The 20,641-nt window shown below is 40.5% G+C and overlaps 1 protein-coding gene across 2 annotated transcripts in view; it reads left to right on the top strand.

Annotated features, from left to right (window-relative positions):
- Ccser1 (coiled-coil serine rich protein 1) overlaps positions 1-20,641 on the top strand; it is a 1,132,558-nt gene that overhangs the window by 131,982 nt on the left and 979,935 nt on the right. For both annotated transcript variants that reach the window (XM_075983940.1, XM_075983941.1), the window contains exon 3: positions 962-1,143. In XM_075983940.1, coding sequence (XP_075840055.1) covers positions 962-1,143 — 182 coding nt within the window. The remainder of the gene's footprint in view (positions 1-961; positions 1,144-20,641) is intronic.

Raw genomic sequence — 20,641 nt, 5'->3', positions numbered from 1 at the left:
GTTTTTCCTAGCTGTATTATTTATGTTATTATGACCTGAGAAGAAGGTGGAAGTTGACTCTGCTTGAAATGTGACTATAATAGCATAACTTGCTAGTTAGTGAAATGGAGGCATTTCAGTCAAATTTTTCACAAAGGAAATGTGTGCAATTTCACTTCTGTTTCCTATGTTCTATTAGCCAGGATTCATATTTTGATATAAATAAATTCTATCTGTCAATACAAAGGATTGCAGGGTATGAAACTGTAGTCCTTGGAATTAGAAAGCCTGACAAATTCAAAACCTGCCTCAGCCGATGCTGGCCTTGAACTGTAACATGAGGGGGCCTGCTTGTTGGGGTTTCTGCCCTGCCTAGTACCCCACAGCTGGCAAGCCCCAAAGAAAATCACACAGAGATCTCTATAAGTTATAAAGCTGATTGGCCCATTAGGTCATGCTACTTATTAGCTCTTGTAGCTTATATTAACACATTTTTCTGATCTATTTTTGCCACATGGCTCGGTAACTTTTTCAGCTGGCAGGTCACATCCTGCTTCCTTGATGGTCTGCAAGGACTGGGAGGAATCAGCTTCTTCCTTCCCAGAATTCTCCTGCTCTCATTGCATCATTTCTACTTCCTGTCTGGTTTTCCTGCCTATACTTCCTGCCTGGCCAATCAGCGTTTATTTAAAATATGATTGACAGGATACAGACAATTCTCCCACACCATTGAACTAGCAGCAATCCTCCTGCCTCAGATGCGCTAGTGAGGAAATGACAAGTGTGATAGAGAGATTTGCTGTTGCGATTACTGGGAGTTTTCAACAGGGATTAAACAAACTGTTACTACAAACGTAGACATTTTTCTGAGGTTGAGGGCTTTTGAATCATACTAAGGTTTTTCATACTTTTAAAATGGTACATTGATTAAAAACTCCACGTAAGTGTTGATATTCACTTTTCTTTATTTGTCTTGGGAAAGTTCTTGCCAGCAGCCTCAGTCCATATCATGAAGGAAGATATATAGAGCGGCGGCTGCGGTCCTCATCTGAAGGAACGGCAGGGAGTGGCAGAATGGTCTCAAAGCCGAAGGATGGGCACGCTGAAGCCAGCAGCTTAAGAAAGCACAGAGCTGGGTCCTCGTCCTCCAAAATGAACAGTCTGGTGAGTCTGTATGTCCATCTGCAAAAAATAAGTAACGCATTGTGTGTTAGGTTGCTCACTCCTCTTGCAGAATGAGCACAGCATGAATGGAAAGTTGCGTTCCATAATTGATGTGGCCAATCAGAGAGGTTAAATTTTTCTCTTGAGAGTCTCATGGGGTAGGACAGATAACAGTGTGCCAGGCAGCCACATTCCCTTGTTTTGGGGGAAATTGCTTCATTTCTGTTTCAAAGCAAAATCCTAGGATAGAAATTCTGACTACAGGGACGCCTTAGAAATCATATTTTACACGCATCTCCTATCTATGAGCAGGCTACTTTGTACACTTGCGCTATTGTCACCTTATGGCCTTCAGTGACTTCATTCCAGGTCTTCTTTCTCAGGGTGAACAAGGTGCAGGAGCTGTGGGAGAAATTGCAAAATCACCGCTCGGAGCTTGAACATATTCTAAATGCAAGTGTTGAGCTTGCTTGTAGGCTGAGGGCTTGTGTCAGAGCGTGGATATGGCACTTTTGGTAAGCTTAAATCCTAAGGTAACACAGGATTGTAGGGAAATCTTTGTGATTGGTGTTGGAAGTTACAGTGAGGAACATTTACATAATTCTGGGAAAATCAGAAACCACAGAACAGTAGATGGCGCCAGTAATCCTGGTACCACCAGACCAAAAGTGACCATGCATGTACATGCAGAAAGCTAAGTGCCTGCACCTCAGAAGGTTAACAATTCTTGTCTTTTTTTCCTCTAGTGTATTAAAAACACAGCATCCTTTTTGCAGTTGAACTTTAAGCAAGAGAACACCCTTAAGAAGCTTTTAAACAAATGCACTGTTTGAGATTGAAGCTAATTGTTAAAAAATATTTTCCTTTCAGAAAACTGTATTGTTTTGTATTCTTTATGGAGAAATATTGTTTATATATTGTTATATAAACAATTTTCCATCCAGTCCACTTAAGAGTTGGCCTTTGAGATACTTTATATCTGAATATTTTTTTTCTGCTCATGCTTAAAGTAAATTTTCCCATAAAGTCAGCAAATCAATGTCTCTAAACTTTAAAATATAGGGGCTGGGGTCTGTTTTGAAGTCCAAGACCCATGTTGCCACCAAAGGTCACAGGGAAGCCTGGGACTGGGGCCAAAGTCATTGTATGAGTGGCCAGTACTTCCACCTGGATCCAGATGTCGTCTGGGCACAAGCTGCTGCTGAGGACCATGTCTGGGTCTGTAGTCCTGCAGCAGCTGGAGTCTGTGTTGCTGTCTGTGGCTGTGTCTACTCAGAGGGCCATAGGAACCATTCGTGATGAAGTCAGAGGCTCTGCTGAGTCAGCTCTGCCCTTGGCTGGCACAGGGAAGGCTGGCCCTGCCTCACTGGATGCTGCAGCCAGAGAGCTGGGCTGGACCCTCAGAGGAGAGTTGGCCCTGCACTTGGGAGAGATAGCCCCACCCCTCACCACAGGAAAGGAAACCTGACTCTGATGGCCTGGCTCCACTCCCTCTCCTGGGACTGGATGACCCCAGAGGCCCTGTCTGACCAGTTTGGGTTCTTCCTGTCTCTTTGGGCCTTGGATTGGCCCAACCTAGTATCTGCCCCATCTATGACCTGCTGAAGCTCCTGAGAGTATTGGTGCTGTGGAATGATACCCACAGGATCTCCTTAACTAGGGCCGGCTGCTGGATCTCCCAGAGGAGTTTCTGTGGTGTACCAGAAACCAAAGGCTTTGAACCAGAAAGTGACTCACTGAAATGAACATTTGCTAATAAATATGTTTAGACAAAAGGGTATACCATGTGATACACAGCTCCCAGTGTCACCATGATGAATGAAGAGGTACTGGAGAGGCGGGAAAAGAAGAAAAGTAATGAAGAGGTGTTTTTTTTTATTTTTGATTTTTTTTGTTCTTGCTTTTGTTTGTTTGCTTGCTTTGTTTTGTTTTGAATTTTTCTTTCGGCAGGGTGCTACCAGGGTGAGGGGAGGATATAGGGGGACTTGAAGGTGAGCGAAATTAGGGTACATGATGTGAGATTTCCAAAGAATCAATAAAGAGATTATGATAAAAAGGGGGGGGGGGATTTATCTTCAACACGTTTCTTTGCAGTATTAGAAAACAACCACTAGATGGCAGGGCAACACCGTTTTCTGTTGGACCGTTTTAGGCTTGCACTGGAATCTGGTAAAGCTTCAATGGCCTGGCTAAATTTGCAGACTGTTCGAATAGCCAGCACTTTTGAAGTTTTACAGGTGACTTACCAGAAAGTACTTTATGGCTTCACTGTATCTTTCAGTCGTTGTTTTATTTGTCGACTAATTTGAAATATGCTTGATACATCTTTAATATACAGTAATTTAGGCGATTCTAGAATTGACTAATATAGTGTGTGGTGAGGAATGCCTTTCTAATAATGCTAATGGGTTCAAGGCACAGCTGCCGAGTTTCTGCTCCATAGTCACAGTGGTGGCACCTGGGGTACTCATGAACATTTTGGCTTTCAAAGTATTCAGTGCTCAACTACATTGCACCATTAGGTGAGGCCTGTGGTTGATGCTGCAAGCTCAATCAGGAAGTCCAGAGAATTCTTCTGTCAGAATCATTTATGTGGATTGTGGGCTTTCAGGAGACTTCCAGGGTCTCATCCACACTCCCGGGTCACTGCACACAATGTCCTAGAAGCACAGGGGTGGGCCAGCTCTCCCTGGTTCTTCCTAGTAAGCTAGTGGTTTAGAATGTGTGTTCTCACTCATATGCTGCGGGAGATTTGGACTCACCCACAGGTTTCTCTTTAAGCCCATTAGAAGCCTTTGGTTTGGATTAGCTTTGGGAAATGAGTCATTTTCATTTAGAAACTGCCTGCATTCGTTATAATTCTTGTAGATGACAACTTGCTTGATGTTAAATGGTGGGAAGGTCAGTCCAAGAAAGAGATCTGAAGAGCCTGGGCAGAAGGATGTGCCAAGCTGCTACTCTGTTTCCTCAGTAGCTATCCCTACTAAAGTGTACGACCACACTATTAAACAGTACATAGTAAAACCCCATTAAAAGCTGTACATATTTCTGTACTTCTCTGTCATTAAAGGAATATTAAGGGCCATAGTAAAGACAAAGAAAAGAACCTCTCTGATTTGATTGTATCAGTCCAGTTTTTGTTGTCTCAGAATACTGGAGACTCCATAAGTTGTAAAGGAGGGGCATGGTTCAGGTTCATGGTTGTTATCTTCAGCTGTCCCATTATCTTCTTGCTGGCAGAGTCCCAAGAGCATCATATGAGAAGAGACAGTGATTGCATGAGAGAACTTTCCAAACTGCATCCGAGGCAGACCCAATGCCAAGAAACACCATTTGTCCGTCAGTCCATTCATGATGGCAGAACCCTTATGACTCTCACATTCCGCTCAGCTCCACCTTTCATTACTTACAGTGGCCATTTCATTTTTTTTTGTCTTAAAATTGATGTATTGATACCATGTATTCATCTTTGTCCTTATAGATGAGATGGCAGCAAAGCTTACAACATATCTTCATACAAACAAATTTCGTTAATTACACAGTATTATGAGATAAAATAGAATTCACTTAGCTTCAGTTATTTTCAACTTTTCACCTTTCTTTTTTTTTTTAATTTTTTTATTGATAAAAGGAGGATAAAGAAAAGAAAAAAAAAGAAACAAATTTCCCCCTCCTCCCACCAGCCTCCCATTTCCCTCCCCCTCCTCCCACTCTTCTCCCCCTCCTCCCACTCTTCTCCCCCTCCTCCCACCCCTCTCCCCTTCCCCCCACTCCTCTCCCCCTCCCTTTCCAGTCCAAAGAGCAGTCAGGGTTCCCTGCCCTGTGGTAAGTCCTAGGTCCTCCCCCCTCCATCCATATCTAGGAAGGTGAACATCCAGACTGGCTAGGCTCCCACCAAGCCAGCACATTGCGTAGGATCAAAACCGCGTGCCAATGTCCTTGGCGTCTCATCAGCCCTCATTGTTCGCCATGTTCCGAGAGTCCAGTTTTATCCCATGCTTTTTCTGGTAACAGTCCAGCTGGCCTTGGTGAGCTCCCAGTAGATCATCTCCACTGTCTCAGTGGGTGGGTGCACTCCTCGTGGTCCCGACATCTTTGCTCATGTTCTCACTCTTTCTGCTCCTCATTGGGACCTTGGGAGCTCAGTCCAGTGCTCCAGTGTGGGTCTCTGTCTCTATCTCCATCCATCGCCAGATGCGAGTTCTAGGATGATATGCAATATATTCGTCAGTATTGCTCTAGGGTAAGGTCATTTCAGGTTCCCTATCCTCAGCTGCCCAGGGAACTAACTGGGGACCTCAGCTTGGGCACCTGGGAGCCCCTCTAGGGTCAAGTCTCCTGCCCACCCTAAAGTGGGTCCCTTAACTAAGAATTGTGGTTCCGTGCTCCCCTATCCAACCTTCCTTTATCCCGATCCTCCTGTTTCCCCAAGTCCCCCCTCCTTCCCTTCTACTTTTTCTCTACCCATCTCCCCTAACCCTCATCCCACCCCACCCCCAAGATCCCACTTTTCTCCCCGGCAATTTTGTCTACTTCCCTTATCCAAGAGGATAACTATATGTTTTTCCTTGGGTTCACCTTCTTACTTAGCTTCTTTAGATTCGCCTATTGTAGACTCCGTGAGCCCTATTTATTGGCCATTTCATTTTAATGTGAGTCTGGGTGCAGAAACCATAAAGAATAGTCTGCAGTGCTGCAGGACATCTTCAGACATGTTCTGTCCTTAAAGTGGAGACATTAGAAGACCAGGGCTGCTTGCTTTTTACTCTTGGTGCTTTGCTTTTATGATTAAAAACTATTTCATTTTTTCCAGATCCTTTTCATGGTTATGTGTGTTTCGCCTGAATGTATGTATGTGTGCTACGTGTGTGTCTGGTGCACGTAGAAGACAAGAGAGGGCATCAGATCCCATGGAACTGGAGTTATGGATTATTATAAACTGCCACGTGGATGCTGGGAACAGCGCAGGTCCTCTGCAAGAGCAGCCAGTGTGCTTAATGGCTGAGCCATCTCTCTTGTCCTGTGATTTTGTTTTTAATTGGTCAAATCTGTTTCATCCTTTCTCCAAGATCGAAGCTGTCATATGTCTTTCATAGTTACGCCATTTGCTGGCACAGCTTCACAGCAAGTAAGACTGAGGGTTGATTGATTCTGGATCTCTTACAGGTTTCTGACTATCTGAATAGATGCACACGTGGTAAAGCAGAATTGAGGCATAATAAAAAAAATAGCAAATTCTTAAAACATCATCACTGCAGTCTTAAGGTTTAACATTTTCTTTAAACAATTTTAAAGCTATTTTTCCTATCTCTTTTATATTTTTCAAAATTTAAATACAACAGATTAACTTTATTATGAAAGGGAAATTCTGACTTAGGCCTATAAATATATTACTATTGCATAACAAAATCCAACAAAACGTTTCCTAGAATTTAGAAAAAGGAAGATATTTAATATATTTGTCATAATTTTAACATTGGAGAAATGGTTTATGATTAACTCATGAACCACCATACTTGCCATGTCAGGTCAGGAGCTGTGATTGACAAATGCATCACGCATGGACAGTTTTAATCTGCCAGTGCAATGGTGTGTTTGGATTGCTGACACTTTACTATTTTTATGTTAATCCAGGGACCCTTTCACTCCCATGTCAGACTACTTTGGCCTCTTCTATTATAGCTTCTGTTGTTCTTAGCTTCTTATATCAATTCTGAAACAAGTGCCCAGATTTTAGTTTTTTTAAAAGATGTTTCACTGCATGTATTCTCAACTATTATACTTTCTCTATGTAGCCAGCTGTTATTCTTGTCTTCTGTTTGTCTGGCTGTCTCTCTCTGTGTGTCTCTGTCTCTCTTTCTCTCTGTTGTGTGTGTCTCTGTCTCTGTCTGCTTCTATATTTCTCTTTATTCCTCCCTTTCTTTATTCTTTATTTCCTCCCTCTCTCCCTTTCTCCCTCCCTCCCTCCATCCTTTTTTCCTTCCTTCCTTCCTTCCTTCCTTCCTTCCTTCCTTCCTTCCTTCCTTCCTTCCTTCCTTCCTTTTTTCCTCCCTTTCTTCATTCTTTATTCCCTCCCTCCCTCCCTTCCTCCCTCCCTCCCTCCCTCCCTCCTTCCCTCCCTCCTTCCCTCCCTCCTTCCTTCGTTCCTTTTTATTGTTGTTGTTGAGACAAGGTCTCACCATGTCACTCTAGCTAGCCTGCAACTCTCTTGAGCAGGCTGGCTTCAAACTCAAAGTTCCACCTGCCTCTGCCTCCCGAGAATGTGAATTGAAGGTGTGTACATCCACACCTGGCTTTATCCGGTTGTTCTCAGAACTGTTTAAGGATTAGCTTACGCATCGGTGAGAAACATAAGAAACTATTGTGCTAAGAGAGGCCCATCCGGGAGCTTTATTTTGGTGCTAAGAGTCAGGCAACATGGGCCTGTCCTCAGACTCCCATGACATAGAACAGGCTGTGGAAGTAAGCTTGGGCTGCAGCGTGTCTGTGTACAGTTACCTCTTTCACAAAGCAGGTGTCAGTGGCCAGCAGCTTCATCTGGGACTATATAGTATAAGAAGACATTTTATTGAGGGCCATGTTACAGATTCCAGAGTTTCATTGGCAGTCCTAGTATTTATCTAAGTAAACATTTTTACAAGCAGTTCTAGTCAATTTGAAGTAGTCTCACAATAACAAATGGCTAAAGCCAGGTATAGAGGCATTCACTTTCTGTCCCAGCATTGGGGAGGCAGAGGCAGGTGGGGCTCTGAGTGTGAGTAGCCTGGTCTATGTAAATAGTTTCTTAGAGAGGCAGCATAGCTTGCTAGTTTGTTTGTGAGGATTTCTGCTGCCAGAATGCTTGCAGGAAACCCATGGCAGGGCCCCTGCCTTTTGCACTGCAAGGAAACTTTACCCTTTCTCCCTGTAACCTGTCCTTGAGCAGCTCTGCTTGGATAGCAAGTGTGAACTTTGCACATTCACAGCACATGTTCTGTTTCTGCAAACTTTCCTTCACCACATTGAACTCTGGCCATGACCCTTAGTTTTCCTGGACCCGAGGAACAACATATCCATCACTTTTCCTTAAACAAATCTTTCCACTAGTCATGGTCTGCATCAGGGGACAATGCTCCGTCAGTTCTTTTCTTGTTTTCCTTTAGCTTCTTTATAGCCCAGGACTGCTTAGTACACCATTGTCCTCGAGGAAACAAACTAGTGTGCATTTCTGTGTCTCCTATTGCCAGGGCTCCATCCCGTCTGTGTTGCCTCTACACAGGTCAGGGAGTCCACTTCTTCTGGAGTTTCTCAGCTGTGGTGGCCTTCTTTCTGTTTTGACAACCTTGACAAACCTTGATCTTTTCTCATAGGTAATTCCTCTTAGAGGACTTGTATTATGCATTGTGGGACTTTTCTTTGGTCTGTGTTGCCTGAGCTAGCCCTAGTTGATTTTGATCCTCCTGCTTTAGCCTTCTGAATGCTGAAATTATGGGGAGCACTGCCTCACCTGACTGCAGCATGTTTAATAACATCTTTGACCTTTACCCACAAAACACAGCAACCTCCAAAAATTCAAATAAAATATCTCCAGACATTGCTTAAATGGCCACAGTTGAGAACTGGGGTCACGGACTGCGGCAGTTTTCCTAGTCTTTTTACATTTGCGTCTTTTCCTGAGTTCTGACAATCTAACACTGTCAAGGAGACCATCTGTGTACTTCTTCTCCTCTGCTTCAGCATGAATTCTCCTTTGCTCACACATTCCCTGTCCTGAATTCCTTTGCTGATTCCTTCTTCAGACCACACTTCAGACATAGCTGTTTGATGGCCACTGTGCCCGCCTGAGTTGTTTTTTTCATTTACCTGACCCGTCTGAAAAATCTAAGGCTCAGGTGAAGTTACCTGTGGATTATAAAAGACTGGAGATTGCTGCTGTGTCAGAGCTCTGTTAGCAAATGGGCACTGGAATCAATCTATTCCAGTTTTCGCAAAGAGGAAGGCTAATAGACTTCAAGTAGTAAGAGGTGGAACTCAGCAATGACCTTGAACTTGAGAGCTAGTAGCTTCCTTGCCCTTCCCCCACCTACATTACCTTTCTGATAGTCACATCATACATGGATGTTCTAGCGAGCTGTCACAAAGGTTCAGTCTTCAGTTATCCCCACCTATCCCCACGCCATGTGTCCAAAGTTGCATTAGAGCATCAGCCACTGTACTCCCTTAAAATCGGACCGTCACTCCGATTGGTGCCGCAGAACAGAGCATTACATTTTACCACCACCGCTGGCACCCACATCAGCCTTCCCCCTTTCCAGCGGACAGCAGCCGCAGTTAAGCAAAGGACAGATCATGACAAAAGTTTCAGGCTTTCCTCATGTGTTGACTGTCTGGGAAGGCACAGCCCTGGCTGCCTGCTTAGGTCCTGCTGTGTCCTCTGCTTTGTCTGCTCCGGTGTCCCAGGGACTGGCCTCAGCTGGCACTCCTCCAAGAGAGACTGCTTCTTAACAACACAGCTTGTTTCCTAGATCTGTTCGTTGACCTTAGAAATAAAAGCAAATACTATCTTTGAAGAAGGTAAGTGCTTTAAGAGCCAAACTCATGTCTCAAGTGTGTGTTTTTAGGATACAGAGTTAGTTCCTCTCAGTCCCTACAGAAAATAAAATTCTTAAAATGTATTTCAAATGCCACTTAATTGATTTATTTTAGCAGTTCTCAAAATCTCAGGTTTTTCAAAATCAGTTGCATTAAAATTGCTTAGAAATATCATTTGGATATAACCTTAAGATTTGAATATTTAATATTTGAATATTATATTTTACAGTTTCAAAGCCTACTTTAGCTAAGAATTGATTTTTATTGTTAAAGGGTAGGAAAGCCCTTAACAAATGTATTCTGGGCCTTTGCAAAGGATTTTTTGCATTTGTATTTTTCATTTTATTAGATGAAATCAAGTTTAAAAATTATGCATTTATGTGAATACTTATGAAATTCAAAAATTCATGAATTACTACTAATTCAAAAACATTTTTCTGTCAAATCTCAAGGTAATATTGTATGAAATTGTCACACGATTTGACTTCAAAAACAAAATTAGTGCTTAAGACGACATTTGCTGTAGATGACCTCACCTACTTTCTTTGCAGAATCGACTTTGAACTTTGATTTATTGTGAGTGCTGTTTTGACTGACGATCGGAGTTTCTAGACTGTGAAGGAAGCCTTTACAGAGCTTGGTGTTCACATTGATGTTCTGATTTCGTTCTTCATTCTGCTGGGAGAATAACTCCATGAGGAGGATCTTAACTTGAATATTTAAACTTTATGAGATTGGAAGTGGAGGGTGACCAGCTGTCAGATAATTCATGGCATGCATTGGGCTCTGCTTGAGATGAGGCGGTCTGTCTCAGCATGCTGTTGCCCTCGGTAGATTTATGTTCCAAAGGAGTGTGGCTACAGGAAGACAGATTCAAATGAAAGGGCAATCAGCCACCTGGCTATGGTTCATGAATCACAGTGAGTTTCTCCTTCTCAGTCTATTATTTTTTAATAATAATAATAATAAAACTCTATAGAAAGTATCTCAGAGTCATGTGGGAGCCTGAGTGCACAGATTCTAAAGTGTGCACTTGACCCAGCAGCCCACGGGAAGCGCCTGTGGCTGATGAAAAAAGACTGCCCTATCATGTTAGGATTAGATTTAGAAAAGACAAAGGGGCTGTCGGTGCGTGCTCTTCCCCATGGTATCTGTCTCTCTGGGAAGTCCTGCTCAACAAAAGGACTTTGGGGTACCCATAAGTTTCATGAAGAGGAGACTGGTTTCTTGAAGAGAACTTGCTTGGAAGCCAGCCAACTCTGTGAAGCCGCTGTTGTCAGGATATAGTTTGCTTTCTGTTTTCATTTTTTATTTAATTCAGTGCAATGTGGTGGAAAATGCAAGTTGTTAGAATCTTTTTCACTTGTCTCCTTGCAGGAAGCAGACCATTAGTTAGCTTTTGGAAACAAGGAAACATTGACCCATACCAATGATTTCTACAGAGTTGCTTTTCATTCTTGTAATACAAGACGTAGTTTTTCAAATTTGGCACCCTGACTTTACCCCAAGATTATTTATATACATTTTTACATTATGGATATTTTTACATTAAAGCAGAATACTATTTTTGTTCAATAAAAAGACTAATATTACTAAAGCAACCAACTAAAACTGTACCTTTTAAATTCCAAAACCACAGCTAACAAACAACAACACAGCAGTAGAATCACCCAAACTACAATGGCAGCTATACTGAGGCCACATTACCAAGCTTTCAGGTGGAGTTAAGGTCAAACTAGTGTATTCCAGACTGGGACCCTTGGTGGTTGTTTGCTCATCTGGGTTGGATAGCATGGCCAAGGGGAAGGTGGTTCTTTGCTCATGGCATGGCAAGAAGACGGAGGACAAGGAAAGGAAAGAAGAGGAAGAATTATAATTTTAGAATGCTTACATTCTATAAACACTGGTCAGGTTCTTTACCTGCAAGGTCGCCATTCTAAAGCAGGTAAGAAATACCTGATTCTGGATTCTGACAATCCCAGATTTAAGTAAAGAATCAGTCACTGTCCCACTGGCTGCAGCAGGGAAGGGCTTCTAAGGACTCTTTGAATAACACCTGTGGTGGGGCAGTGTTCTGAGTAGTTGAATACAAATCCTGTGTGCTCACTGCAGTGAACTGGGGCTGAGGTAGGCAGAGATTGTTCAAAGACATAATAAATAATTGCATTTTACTTTAGAGAAGCACAAAGTGTCATCATTACTATAATCCCTACTTTGCAAATGTTCATCTCAAAGCAGCTTGTGGGAAATAAAATGATAAATATGAGGACTATGAAGGCATTTTCACTTTTAAGTCTTTCCTGCAATTTGTTTTTACATCCTTGCCAAATTTCAACTCTCACATCAAAAATGAAATAAAAATATGACTCTGTGTGTGTGTATGTTTAGTTTCAATGGAGTAGTGCCAAGCCATGTGGAGTGATAATGCTCCTCCTATAGGCTGTCTAATAAAGCCTAGTGCCGGCCATGAGAAATTTTCCTTTGAGTTGTTAGTCTCAACGTAATCCAAGAGACTTTTTTTTTTAATTTCTGGGGGTTTGCTGAAGTGTGACCCTATAGCAGAAGATGCCACACACTGTGAACACAGAACTTGAAGGATCCTAGATTGAACTGGCCCAGAAGCTTCCTCCCTGAGGACTAGGTATCATAGTATTGGAAGATGCTCTGCAAGCTGCCAAGGGAGAAGCAATCAATAGCCTATTTATCTGTAAATCCTACAGACTACAATAATGACCAGGCTGACAAAAGGTCCCCAATGGTGGAATAGTGATTTTAACTTGCAAGTAGCCAACACCTGTCTAATTGGACTCAAGAATTAACTCAGTAGGAGAGATTTATGTTTAGTACTGTAAACCTAGCCAGAAACCGATTGTTGGAGAGGTCAAAGACCCAAGAGGAGAACCATCTACTGCCATTTTCTAAACCAATAAAATTCTTATTTTTTAAATATCTATTCTCATAACACAGATAAGTATAGCCCTCACCCTCATCAAAAATACTTCTTTTTACACTAGATGGAGACTATTACATAAATACAAAGCTGGTTCCTATGCAGGGAATAAGTGACTGTGGGCTGCTCAACCTAAGTTGATATATCTGTAGTGCAACCTTATGCCTAAGGATAGAAGAAAAATGTGGAGGGGAGAAAGGTTGTTAGAGCCAGAGGACCAAGATGCTTGCAGTGAAATCGAAGACTCTAGATATGACAGGGAAATTTCATCCATAAATTCTCAGCAGTATGTCCACCTAAACAGAATCTGCACAGTAACAACCACAGCTTGCTTGCCAATGTGAATGGACCTCATCCATCAATATACAGAAATATAAGCAATCAATGGTGGATGAAAACGGGAGAATCAGTTTTCTCAAGGAACAAACCACTGGTAGACTAACCAATCCCAAGTGGACATCCCTACACATGTGTGTAAGAGCAACACTAAATGGACTCAATTGCTTTTGTGTATGCAGTACACACACACATGCACACACATTCATGCATGCACACACACATACACAATCTGTGGGGGCCCATTCCTGAATTTTATTTTTAAGTTCATTTATTCTTTTGTAATTTCATACATAGATAAATGTATTATATTCAGAACATACTCTCTCTTCTCCACAGAAGTTTTTTTCTGATCTCACTTTGGCACACTTGCCCACACACAACACACACACACACACACACACACACACACACACACTAAAAATTGCACTTAAAATTAGTTTGCACAAATATAGAAAGGGTTGTAATCAATAATTTACCCAACTCATTAAAATATTCAGTATAGTGGTAAACTTGCTTAAAGACCAGTCAACAAAATGTGTATTTATGTCATGTTTGCCATGAAGGCACAAAAGCCTACACAGAAAGCAAGGGAGCAAACTAGAAGACAAACACAGCGCGTGAAACTATAGTCACTGTATATGCTATAAGGATGCTAAAAAATACACACTGGAAGAGGGCATCTTCAAGAAATGATGTTGAGAAAAGAGAGTGTCCAAACATAGAACTATAAAATGAATCCCATATTTATAATTCTATGCAAAATCAACTGCAAATGAATCAAAGCCCTCAACTATGAAGGTTAAAACGCTGAAACTACTAGGCAAGCATAGACCTATGAGATCTATATACCCTAGGAGATTTAGGTATAGGAAATAACTTTCTGAACAGATCTTATTTTTGCTGAGAAATTAAGGTCATCAACTGACAAACAGTAACTAAGAAACATAAAAGTCTTGTGTTGTAGCAAAGGAAACAATTAACGAAGGCAAGAGGGACCCAAAGAGTGGGAGAAAGTTTTAGCGATACATCCAATAGAGGGTTAATAACCAAAATATATAACAAAAAGAACCGTGAAAGCGAATGACACAGTTTAAATATGGACTATAGATCTGAAGAGAATTCTCAAGGGGTAAAATAAAAATGACTGAGAATTATCATTAAGGTGTTCATCATCCTTAACAATTTGGTAAATGCAAATTAAGACTACTTGGAGATTTCATCTTACCCCAGTCAACCGACAAGAAATGCTGTTGAGGATGAGGAAATCGAGACCCACATTCTCTGGTGCAGCTGCCTTAGAGATCAGTGTGCAGAATTCTCAAAGAGCTAAAAGTAGATTTATTACATGACCCATCTATAACCTCCTTGGCTTATACCTAAAGGACTCAATATCCCACTAATGAAAATTTTTTCATCGTTGTTTATTGCACCTCTCTCCTTAAACAAAAAATTACTCTTCTCAAAGCAAATACTTATTCCATAATTTTGCTCATGGCCAAGAACAGAGAAATTTTAGTAGTTTGTATTTTTTTTGGAATATATCATATATTGTGGGCTACATGGCACCCATATATCATCTATCATCTATTTATCCTATCATCTATCTATCTATCTATCTATCTATCTATCTATCTATCTATCTATCTATCTATCATCTATCTATCTTATGTATCTCCATATCATCTGTCTACCTATCTATATTTATTATATATCATCTATCTATATTTTATCTACTATTTGTTTATGTGTGTATTTATATCATCTATCATCTATCTATCTATCTATCTATCTATCTATCTATCTATCTATCTATCAATCATCTATCTCTCTATAATTGTCATCTACATATTGCTTTTGGGGTTTTCAGGTCTAGTCTTCCTTTGAACACATACCTGGCTTGGAATGTTTAGTGTAGACTAAATTTTCTGAGAACTTGCCATAACCCTCTTTCTCCTGCCTCTCTAATACTGAGACATTACAGGTGTGTTCTACCACACATGGACTGTCATCATGTTCTATTTTTGTATGGGAAATGCTATTTCATATTTCTAACTCCTCTTAAGAAGAATTTTCGATAAAGAAGTTGCTACCATTTTAAAAATAGTTATGTTTACTTAAATCCTATGCCTCCTTATTTAAATGGACCCAAACTTTTAAATCTGCCTATTGTTTGAATAGTGTTCTTTCCCTTCCATTTTTATTCTTCCTTTGAATATAGAAAATGTCACTAAATTATTGTTTCGATTATTGACTGTATTAATTTAACTGACAATTTTATGTTAAAGGTCCAAGAAAACATTATTAGATTTATTTAGTTATTGATATTGGTTTGGTTAATGAGCTCCATTTATGACAATGGTATTATTCATACTCTAAACCTAGAATCCTGTGTACATCAAACAGAAAATCAAAGTGCACAGTAACACTGTGGGTAGTTTGAGTGACTCTTTCTCCCACTGGAAGGTAGTGAAGAACAAATGGCTTATACTTTTCCTCTTAGACTTGATCCGAAATCACAGGTTTTCTTTTAAATAGAATAGGAACACATCATAGAAGGCTTCAAAAACATTTAATGAACTCCTGACTGATTTATTGTTAAATTAAAAGTTGTACCGTTGGGCTCTCAGTTGTTGGATAATAATGTCCTAGGTTTACATCTTGGAGTATAGGTAATTAATAGAGTTTACATTTGCTCGTTATATGAAAATAATAACTTCAGATTATAATGACAATGTTGCTAAAATATACAAAATGTAAAAATAGAGATTTATATATCAAGCAGCCTGGATGATTTCTTGTGTATTTCCTGTACATGTTTTCAGTGATTAGTTTCTTTGAGCATTCAGTAGTAGCGGTAGCTAGTGAATTTTTTGTATGATCATGCCTGGAACCAAAGGTGAACATAGCATGCATTGCATGTTGTGCAAAAATACATGGAATAAGACAACACTTGAACCAGAAAAATGAGCAAAATTAGAACACGGAGTCAGAAAAATTGGATTTAACAATATGATTACTGTTTTCAATTTACAGACCTCTTTCTTTCTTTCTTTCTTTCTTTCTTTCTTTCTTTCTTTCTTTCTTTCTTTCTTTCTTTCTTTCCTTCTTTCTCCCTCTCTCTCTCTTTCTTTTCCTTCCTTCATTCCTTCCTTCTTTCCTTCCTTCCTTCCTTCCTTCCTTCCTTCCTTCCTTCCTTCCTTCCTTCCTTCCTTCCTTATTTCCTTATTTTTTGAAGGAAGATTTTTGATTTTGATGTTTGATGGCCTGGGCATCTACATAAATCGGGTTATAATCTCATATGTTCCAAGATTCCACTGTTGATTTACAGGGAAAAGGTGGGTTTACCACTCTGAACTTGTCAAGGGAGGACTGACAAGGCCTGGTTGCTTCCTCCCTTAAGCTGGTTCCTCTGGTTTGTGGCTATATTTTCCTGGCTTTATTGTGAATGCCTTTTCTAGAAATGTCTGTCTTTCACATGTTCCCAGGCATCTTCCTCATCATATCAAAAGCAGCCATTCTAGATGATATGAGGGGAAGATTTTTTTTTATCTGTTCATGCCATCTCTCCTTGTTGAGTTTAATCCACTGGGATTGCAGCAAGAAAGGAAACAAGACTAACCTGTGTCCTTTCCAATGCATTGATTTCACAGAGAGAACCCACAGAGCCCTGCTTGTGTATAGGATAGTCTTTTCTGGTGTTCCGTGTTTCTTCCCTATGGACTGCTGGGCAGCCATTCACTTGATTTTAATATGATAATTAAATATAAGGTATATTAAAACATTTTAGTATCATTTTCACATATTAGTTATGAAGATTAAATAGAAAATTCAATTAGAATTGTGGATTTTTTTATGGGCAGCAGCTGAGCTCATTCCTGCTCACATGAATGAATGCTGCATTGAAGTCAGCCTATGGGGCCTGGAGTATTTCATCAGACACTGGTGTCAGCAGACCGTCATCCCTGGCAGCCTGCAGCCTTGAGCATCTATAGACTTTCCAGAAGCCATGCCAGCAGCTTATATATGAGCATTCCTTTTCCATTTGCCTCGCTAAACCACTCACCGTATTGGTTGTTCAAAGTTTTATGCCGAACATTATCAGTTCCCAAAAGCGAACCCTAGAGGCCCTAAACTCTGGCTTTCTAGTAGCCATCAACTTGGACAGTGAGATGGTCTCCTGCTGCATTTGACATCAAGTTATCTTGTGTAAGCATCACAACGAAAACATCTCTGTGAGTACCACCACTGCTTGTGCCAGACAGAGCAAGGAGTAATGTCGACTCCAGGCTCTTTAATCTACCAGTGCCCTCATCTCCTCGTGGATCATACTGTGTCAGAGAGCAGGTGCAGGGAGCAGAACTGCTGAACAACAAACTGGATATTTGATCTGTGAGGATGGCACTTTACACTGACCTTATGGTGCTCTCTCAATGTGGAGTGCTGCTTCATATGTGTTCTCACTGGGCGTTCTGCGTGCCTCCACACTGACCAGGTGTATAGGCCGCACTCGGAAGAGACTGTGAGCACCCACACAAGGCATCATAGTGAGGTCTGAGGACTTCAATGGGGAGCAGACAACACAGCAGCAGGGCAATGGCAGCAGTGGTGATCTGAGAGGCACACAACCATAGCCTTCAGAATTTCCTCTCAAAAAGCTTGTAAATTATACACTTTTCTTCACAGTTTTGAAATGAGGAAATTGATGGGGCATGGGCATTAATTAATCATGACAAATATGCTAATACAGTGGTTTTTATCCACTTGTTCAAGACTCTTGACATTTCAAAAACATCGAGATAGAAAATAAATTTTATTTTTTTATGCTAGATGAGTAACTTTTACCATATTGTTAATAGAAACAAATATTTTAGAAGTAATGTCTTCAAGTGACATTGAAGAATCCATTTAAATTTGAAATAAAACAAATGTTATTTACTTCCCAACTGAAAATTGTTGAGCTAGAGCATCATGTCACAGTTTTGTAAATCTCTTTATTCTCTGGATTCATAGGAAACGGCTGGGACCTCATTTGTCTTGACATTCTGTCTGCTGCAATATATTGCTTTGTGAAAAGTGGTGAGACTCACACAGACAAGCAGCTGGTGTGGGTAGCTCCTTAACATTCTGTTGACGGTGGCATCTGAAGTCATATTGATGAATCTTTCATGCTTTGAAATAAAGGGTAATGCTTATATTCATGCTCTTGGAAGTCCCTTTCCTATCATTATTTTAGAGGTATATCATATTCATTTCCTCTCTGGATGTTGGCCTGTCTTTTCTTTCCCTTCTAGGAGCTTACAGGTACTCTTCTCTGACCCTTTCCTGCTCATTCCCAAATATGTCCCAGATCCTCCTCTCATGGGCCCTCTGCCTTGAGCAGCAGCCTTTTTCTGCATTAACTTCAGATTCTCTTCCAAGGCACTGCATGTTCATGCTGTAATAGTAGGCATTTGTTGCTGATGAGATTTAGTGACATTGCTTGTACTTTTGAAGGTATACCTTAAATCCCTAAATAATAAGTAACTTGTGTCCAAGACATAAATGTTGTGCTTGTTGAGACATAGTTTGGAATACAGAAAGTACGACTCTAGATTTTATTCTTGTAGCAAGCACTATAAAGGATGAAATACAGAATGCTCTTGATTTGCACTGTGTGGGGTTTCTATGTGTGTATAGTCTGTGTTTATATTTTCCTGTGTTCATGGGTATATGTGCACACTGTGAACCATGGAAGTGAATTGTCAGAGGTCAATGTCAGTCATTTTCTACCTCCGGGTTTGAGGCAAAGTCTCACTGCACCTAAGGTATTCCTCACTGTACACGAAGTTTCCAGCTGGACTACACTGGCTGGCAAGGACACCCCCAATCCAAATCAGGCTCTTTCTGCCTCTACTGCTGTAGTACCGAGATAAGAGGTGTCTGCTGACTGCCATGCCTGGCTTCTCTTTTGTGGGTGCTGGGGATCTGAACTTGAGTCTTCATGATTATGTGATAAACCCTTGACTTACTGTCATCTCCAAACCTGAATTTGCGGGTTTTGATTGTTTACTTTGATCAGTGACAGTATGAACTTTGGATGGCAGTGACTATTTGTATTTATTTATCTAAGATTAAGCTGATGAACCATTATTTTGTTCAAAGATCCTTCATGTTTTTAGGACACCTTTCTCTTGGTTACCTATTACAATGAAATTATTTGTTAAGTTTGGCAGTCAGGGAGCCATCTTGTATTTGCTCTCTTATTGACTTTTATAGAACTTTATTCTTATTCTTTATTCTTTTATAGAACTTTATTCCCAGTTCTTGACGGCACTTCTCAGTGTTGCTGTTTAATTGATATTTTATTCTTCTTCATTAAGGATTTGATAAAAACAGCATAATAATGTAGCAAAAGATACATATCAGAATTTTAGATACCAGTTATGCTATGATGCTTTACAAGAAGATATAAGTTTATCAAATGCAAAGAAGTAAGCTTGATTTACAGGTAAAAAAATGAAAACATTCAGAAAATATTTTTAATTTTTATATTCTGTACATTAAATTCAGTTCTCATACAATTCAATTATTATATATTTACTTACACTTAAATTACGTTTCCTTAATATATCACTGATTGTCTTAAGAAAAAATGAATGCTGTATTGGTTTTCCATTGCTGTGATAAAGACAGTGACCAAAAGTAACTTGTGGAGGAAAGTTTATTTCACCTATACTGTTCACATCACAGTCCTTTATGGAGGAAAGCCAGGACAGGGACTCAAAGCAGGAGACTGGAGGCAGGAGCTGAAGCAGGAGACTTGGTGGAACACTGATTCCTGGCTTGCTCCCTGTGGCTTCCTTCTACTTCCCAGGACCACCTGCCCAGGAGTGGCACCACCCACAATGGCCTGAGCCCTGCTACATCAAACACTAATCAAGAAAGTGTCTCATAGGCTTGTCTATAGACCAGCCTGATGGGGATATTTTCTCTTGTGTTAACCTGACAAAAGCAGAACAAATAATAAATAAAAACAAAAACAAAATAATAGCAAAGAAACAAGACATTTCCTACAACTGTTTATTTTTTCTAGTTTGCTTTTTAAAATTTTCTTTTGCATTAGTTACTTGTCTGAAACAAAAGCAACTTTGATTTTCTCAAACCCAAACTGTGTTAGTTTCTGCCTTGAAACAATGCCCTATCCTCATGGCCCTCCAGGAGGATTTAAGCTCTTGCTCAACCCCAGGATCCTGTTGTTGAGATGGACTAGCTGCATTACTCATATCTAATTTATTTTTTAAAAAACGCTAAGATAGTGCTGTTTCATTGTTTAATTATTTGATTTTTGTTTCCATTTTTTTGTGGTCCTGAGGCTAAAGCCAGTGCTCTGCCTGCGGAAAGCACTTTCTCCATCACCGAGCTTAACCATGTCCCTGAGAGTGTTATTTAAAACTGCTTCAGAAAACTGACTGGGCATTCACAGAGAAATCCCGCACTTGTCATATCTGTTCTTCACTTCTTAGCAATACCTCCTGAGCTGATCTGTGTCTCATTGTGGAACTCGTTATTGATGAGCCCAGATTTTAAGCCCCTTGAAGCAATAACATCATCTGCCGACTTCAATGTGCAGACTGTGCTATGAGGGATCCTGAGGGGAGA

Source organism: Microtus pennsylvanicus, chromosome 8 (assembly GCF_037038515.1).
Source record: "Microtus pennsylvanicus isolate mMicPen1 chromosome 8, mMicPen1.hap1, whole genome shotgun sequence".
NCBI classification, from domain to species: Eukaryota; Metazoa; Chordata; class Mammalia; order Rodentia; family Cricetidae; genus Microtus; species Microtus pennsylvanicus.
The sequence above is the reverse complement of the archived record's forward strand: the minus strand, read 5'-3'. Positions and strand labels throughout refer to the sequence as shown.